Source organism: Oreochromis aureus, linkage group 6 (assembly GCF_013358895.1).
Source record: "Oreochromis aureus strain Israel breed Guangdong linkage group 6, ZZ_aureus, whole genome shotgun sequence".
Classification (NCBI taxonomy): Eukaryota; Metazoa; Chordata; class Actinopteri; order Cichliformes; family Cichlidae; genus Oreochromis; species Oreochromis aureus.
The window spans coordinates 22,351,376-22,358,279 of record NC_052947.1 but is presented as its reverse complement, the minus strand read 5'-3'; the positions used below and the strand labels follow the sequence as shown (position 1 = coordinate 22,358,279).

The 6,904-nt window shown below is 44.6% G+C and overlaps 1 protein-coding gene across 1 annotated transcript; it reads left to right on the top strand.

Moving 5' to 3' along the window:
• The first annotated feature begins 3,163 nt into the window (after window positions 1-3,163).
• LOC116311111 (D(1A) dopamine receptor-like) lies at window positions 3,164-5,801 on the top strand. The gene has a single exon (XM_031728139.2). It carries the CDS (start codon window positions 3,185-3,187, stop codon window positions 4,559-4,561), a length of 1,377 nt encoding a protein of 458 aa, XP_031583999.1. The 5' UTR covers window positions 3,164-3,184; the 3' UTR covers window positions 4,562-5,801.
• Window positions 5,802-6,904: the final 1,103 nt, after the last annotated feature.

Here is a 6,904-nt window from a genome sequence, read left to right as displayed (position 1 = left end):
GTAGATCAGTGAATTATTGTCTCATTCGCTCCTGGCATACAGCTTGATGTCATCCATGTAGATGAGGTGGCTGACGATTGCTTCTTTCTGTAGTCGGTATCCTTAGTCAGTCTTGTCAATGATCCCACTGGGGGGGGGGGGTTCAAGCTTATGAAGAAGAGCAATGGGGACAGAGCATCTCCTTGATAGATCCCGCACTTGAGTATGACTTGTGTTATGGGTTTGAAGTTGGTTTTTAGTGTTGTTCGCCACATCCCCATTGAGTTCATGATGAAGGCTCTTAGGGTCCTGTTGATCTTGTCTAGAGAACACTAAATAGAGGTCTGCCACTGTGATTGTCACTGGACCTTGTTCAGGGAGGTTGCTGTGGTCTGCTCTTAGATCCACTACCCACTGATAACATTGCTGTTATGGGTTATGTCCTTCTCCCATATGCTCTTCCAGTAATGCTCTGTCTCCAGCCTTGGTGTTCCTGTTCTCATATTGTTTCCCTGCCACTGAGGAGGGTTCTCCTGCCTTTTATCTCTCTGGTGTACTTCTTCAAGTCTTTCCTTGGCAGTGTCCACGGCCTCAGGTATGGACAGCTTTCTGTATTTCTTAGGCACCTTCTTCATCGCACCTTTCTGCAGCTCCAATAGTTGGCTAACTTCCCTCCGTGCTACCTTGATCTTGGCCTCTAGTCTCCTTCTCCATGTGGCTGGATATTTGGCATGTAGACTGGAGCAGACGGGGGTCGAACCACCAACTTTGCAATTAGCAAGTGACATGCTCTACCTCCTGAGCCACAGCCACACGAAATACTGACTGACTTTAGTGTTTTGAGAACATGCAAATCTTTAGAGAGATAGCTAGCTATATCCTGCTAAATATCTGTGGAGATTTTGAGGTCGTTTCCTCCTTGGATGCCAACCCCAGCTTCTCCACAGTGACAGCCTGTAATAATGTTAGTGCACATCCCTGGGCGTGTAAGTTGGAATGGCTGTGCATACTTTTAAGATGGACGTTCTGCAGCCAGCTGTGATGCCTACGGTGGGATGAAGGCCTTAGTTGAAACATGTCTGCTCTGAGTCACTGAGAAACAAGGTGATGATGCTGAGGAGAACACGGCTCCCTGAGAGGAGAGAAAAAAACAGTACAACACAGTGCATGAATACAGGGTAAAACAAAACATAAGGGAATACAGTTTGAATCTCTGAGAGTTAATATTAAAAAAACACCATATCACCATCATCGTAAGTAACAGCCAGCAGTCTGTTAACTTATTATAAGGACTGAAAATGTGACAAATTGGATTTTGTAGGTGTTAGCCTAGACTGATTTTGTTACCTTTGAATACAGGCCAGCTGTCTCCTGGTCAGTCAAAGCCTCTTTTTGAGCAGAAAGTCAAACTATTGTTGTGAAATCGAATAATTTGATACTGCAATAATTCTCCTGTGTCCTTGACCAAAGCATGGATTTACAGAAATTATGTGAAAATAATGATTAGCTGATAAAACAATATAATGGGATTAAGGACATGATTGTTTGGATACTGGATGATTGGGGGAAAATAAACACTACAAATGATGTGACTGACTTTACTATTTTGAAAACATGCAAATATTTTTGAGAGAAACCAGATGAAGAGACGTTGTCATGGTCCTGGGTCTTTTGATGCAACGTTGTGTGTTATGGACTCCTTTTTAATTAATGGATTGCAGATATTATGGTATGTTTGTTTACATCCTCAGGCTATATTTTTAATTTTTGGCTATAGTTTGCTTATATTCCATTTCAGTTTATTCTGCCTGCTGTGTGTTTCCCATACCTTGTGAAGTCTCCGGCTCTGTCTTAGCTGTCCCCTGTTTTAGTTACTTCCAGTTTTGTTTCGGTAACTTTTGTGTCATATTTTAGATTTTAGTTAAGTTTAGTTAAGGGTTTAGTTTAACTTTAGTTCCAGCTGTGCTCCCACCTTTTGTGTATTTATTTTCTGAGCCTCCTCTCTAGTTTTGTGCTCCCGTGTTTTGTGTTTTCCCTTAGTTCCTGAGTGTTCTGCATTTTTGATTCCAGCACTGTCTTGGCTTTTGTATTTTGGTTTTTGTGAGAATACTAAAATACAAAGCAATAAAACTTTTTGGAGTTAAGGACTGTTTCTATGTCCTGCATTTGGGTCCACACTCTGCCTGCCACATAGACTATCTTGACAAATATATTTAGATAATAAACCAAAAAGCCATGTATTCCTTGTATGTGAGCATCTTGCTAAAAGCCTGGAGTGGTCACATATGTTTAGATTCATATAGATAGAGTTAAACTACAATGAAAACCAGGAATCTGCACAATGAACAAAGGTGTCTCCACAGCCGGTTGTAATGTTAGTGTTCAGCATCCCAGGCCACGTGAGTGTCAATGTCTGTTGATATTTTTTAGGTACCTGTGACCCCCCTACACTGGAATTCAAGGCCTGAGAAACAAAGTGATAATGCTGATGAGAGCTTGACTCCCTGTGAGGAGAAAAGATACTGTCATACATAAATATTCAAGACACTGTTATAAATAAATATTAGAGACACTGAATATGTCTGTGAGGAAAAAAACAAAGAAAACCAAACCTAATATCCTGATTCAAATGCATGAAACACACACACAAAAAAATTAATAATAAAACTCTATGGGGGGCTTTTAGTTTCAGCATTTCTGGCTGTAATCTCTATGAACTGAAAAACTGGCCTAAATTAATGGGAACATCTGTAAAGGAAAGTCTTTTGTGTGTTTGTGTTGAATCCTCCTGCTTTCATTTAGTTACAGCAACGTCTCCACTGATGGTAAGAGTCCTGAGATGAGGATAATAAGAGAGAGAAAGAGAGACAAAAACCGGGAAAGGATTAATCTCAAACAGTAATGCAGAATGAAACTGTTCACAGAGAAAATTAAAAATGGCTCGACATGATTTCTGCTTTTCTCAGGTGGCAAACTTCTCTCAGCTCTGCGCGTCTGAGAGCTGTGCTGTCAGCAGTGAGCACCAGCTGGTGGTGCATCAGGTCCCCAGTCAGTCTGCTGTGCGCTCAGAGCAGAAGCTCAGAGCAGCCCGAGTGGAGCAGGACGCTCAGTCGCCACTGTGGGTGACTATTAAGACTCTTGTTTTGTTAGTGGCGAGGATTCTCGCACTTTCACTTCGACATGTGGCCGAGCGCAGGACGAGGCGATGAATAATACAACCGGCTTGGCGCTGGTAGGAGCCGGGAGCCGGGAAGGGTTACCGGCGCACCGCGTCTTGACGGGCTGTGTTCTGGCGCTGCTCATCATTTGGACACTTTTAGGTAACTTCACGGTGTGCGCGGCCGTTTATCGCTATCGGCACCTGCGCGCAAAAGTAACCAACGTCTTCATCGTGTCGCTGGCTCTGTCGGACCTCCTGGTGGCCGTGCTGGTGATGCCGTGGAAAGCGGTGGCCGAAGTGGCCGGTTTCTGGCCGTTCGGGGGCTTCTGTAAAACCTGGCTGGCCTGCGACATCATGTGTTCAACGGCCTCCATCCTAAACCTGTGCGTCATTAGTGTGGACCGATACTGGGCCATCTCCAACCCGTTTCGCTATGAGAGGAGTATGAATAGGAGGGTGGCATCCGTCATCATCGGTGTGACCTGGACAGTGTCTGTGGTCATATCCTTCGTTCCCGTGCAGCTAAACTGGCACCGGGCGGAGATCGGTGACCCAACCGGGGAGAATCTGGCGCACTACAGTAATAGTATTGACGATGGCAGCTGTGACTCAAGCCTCAGCCGCACATATGCCATCTCCTCCTCCCTCATCAGCTTCTACATTCCGGTCGCTATCATGATTGTGACATACACACGCATCTACCGGATAGCCCAAATGCAGATCCGCATGATATCCTCCTTGGAGCGGGCTGCTGAGCACGCGCAGAGTTGCCGCTCGGACGTTCCTGAACTGATTTCGCACCTGTGCACAGAAATGAGCACCCGCTCGTCTCAGTCTCACATCAGTCTACATCCGGACTGCCAGCCCTCTAATCAGTCACACTGCGAGCTCAAAGTCTCCATCAGAAAAGAGACAAAAGTGCTCAAAACTCTGAGCATCATAATGGGCGTGTTCGTCTGCTGCTGGCTGCCTTTCTTTATCCTCAACTGCGCTCTGCCTTTCTGTCCCGGACCAGCTGCTCCGGCGGCCCAACGCGGCCCTTACTGCGTTAGCGAGAAAACTTTTGATGTCTTTGTGTGGATCGGCTGGAGCAATTCGTCTCTAAACCCGGTCATATATGCGTTCAACGCGGACTTCAGAGACGCTTTCCTGCGCCTGTTGCACTGCCGGGGACGCGGCTTTTTGGCCGCGGTGAGCGCCGCGGTGGAGACGGTAATGGCGAGTAACCAGGCGGGAAACTCCAAGCGAGAAAGCCCAACGAAGGTGAGGCTGGACGTCTCTTGCGCGACGAACACGAGGGGAAGTGAGGACAGCGGGAACACTACGGTGACTGTGTTTTATCACAGAGGGACGAGGTCGGAACAAGTCACGGACACCGAGGACAGGACCGACAGAGACAAGCTGACGCACATTCCCATCTGAGCGGGATCATTTCAGGTGTCGAGGGGTAAGGCAAACACAAAGAGAACAGACTAAACCCCGGATGTAGAGGGACCGGAAAAGTGAAGCACTGAATTTTTCCCACCAGAGAGATCTCGAGGATCCACAAAATAACCCACCTTACTACTACACTACATCTGGATGTCTTCCAAAGTCTTTTTTTCCCTTCTGGGATTAGGGAGTGTGTTTGGATAACTGTGGGTGGTGCAGCTGTTTCTACGTGTGTGTAGACATAAGCTTTATCTTTGGTGATCAGTACCCAACAAAATCTTTAGGTTAAAATACTCTGAAGCAAAATTTGATGGGGGGCTGTTGAATAGTTTATAAAAACAGCAGGTTCAGTTAAGTGGAGAAAAAAAGGAGAAAATATGACCTTTTATGAAGAAAATATATATAGTTGTACTTTGGAAGTAAAGGGGACACCTGTAGGTGAATACATGCTTGAATCAGGCAGAGGGAGGTGCATCCTTCTCACCCTCACCTCCAGCTTTCAGATCGGAGTAGATGTTTTACATGGATGGGTGGATTAACAGAAAAATTTACTCAGTAGGACAGAGGTTTTGCAGAGTGGCCATTCAAAAGGCAAATAGCTGGCTTTCCTCTCTCTCTTCCCCCAGTGTGGAGAGAGATTTACCAGAGGTCAGGATTTTTGTGACTCTCTAGAAATGGGATTATGTAAGTAACTCACATTAGCACCCGTCAGCTGTGCATCTTGGTGGATGCACGGTGCACTCTGTTACCCCCCTACACCCCCACCTAACCCAGCCACCCCTCCCTCTTTCCCCTGAAAGAAACAATCATGAATTATTTGTAGTGGTTGTTCCTGTGAAAGATGTCCTGACCAGCAAGAACACAGAAGCTTTTATGGTGACAACTCCTGAAAACACAAGATGTGATTCTTTGCAGTAAGGCTGATGCAGAAATGGCCACCACAAGAGCAGAGGCACGCAGTCTCGTCTGCTCTGTGATGAACTTTCTGCATATTTTCATCTGTTCATTTTAATTTCACAGGACCTTGTTGGTGTTAAATATGAACGTGTCTGTTGTGACCTGAAAGAGCCACCAAGCCTTAATGGAACCAACAAGAAATATGATTTCCTCCTGCAGTTTGTTTCTAAAACCACACACACATAAGCCTGTAAACCAGAATTTGCTGTTTTCCCACTTTTCTTTGTGTTTTAAGGCCTAAACAAAAAAGTAAAGGTGACTTTCTGTACCTGTATTACTCATTTCCAGTCTATACTCATTGGCTACTTGATAAGGTTGACTTTCGGAAGTGCTTGTTAATACAAATATCCAATCAGCCAATCACACTGGAGCAACTGGTCAGGATCACCTGCTGAAGTTCAAACTGAGCATAAGAATGGGCAAGAAAGTCAATTTAAGTGACTTTAAACATGAAATGGTTGCTAGTGCCTTTTTATGTGCAAGCATGTTTAGGATTTACAGAAAATGGGCTGAATGTCCAGTGAGCAGCAGGTCTCTGGGTGGAAATTGATATTGATATCAGCAGTCAGAGGAGAATGGCTAGACTGCTTCGAACTGATAGGAAGGCAGCAGTACGTCAAATAACTACTTGTTCCAATTATGGTATGCAGAAGAAAATCTCTGGCACAATATGTCAAATTTTGAAGCCCAAGCAGAAGACCACGTCTGGTACCACTCCTATCAGGTAAGAAGAGGAAACTGAGGCTACGATGCATTTACAAACAACACGAAAGCCTGGATCCATCCTTGTTGATGCATTGTGTATCAGGATAATCGTTTGAAATCAAATTGGTTTCTTGAACATGACGATGAGTTCACTGTACTGAAATGGCCTCCACAGATCCCAATCCAACAGAGCACATTTGGGATGTGTTGGAACAGGAGGTTGACATCATGCATGTGCAACTAACAAATTTGAAGCAACAGTGTGATGCTATCATGCCAACGTGGACACAAATCTCAGAGGAATTTTTCCAGCACTTGTGAAACCTGCGACTTCTTTAGCCCTACTGTTAATCCCAAAAAAGGAACTTCATTTTCTTTTGTTTAGAGTTGTGAAAAGCTCTATTAAACCCACTTTAACTTTTTTTTTCCTGACATCAATATATTAGCTGTTTCTCAAACCAAAGAAGCCCTTCCTGAATAGGCTGTACCTCATAGCATAGCACCTCATTTTTCAAATAAATCCATCATAAATGTTCCAAAAGCCATTAACATGACTAACATGGTTGAATGACAAGAATTAGTCTAGTAGACGGCGACTGCAACACCTTCCTCTGTCAGCACAGCTTTCAGTCAAGGTGGTTACAGTCCAAACTTTAAACATTCAAATCCAAC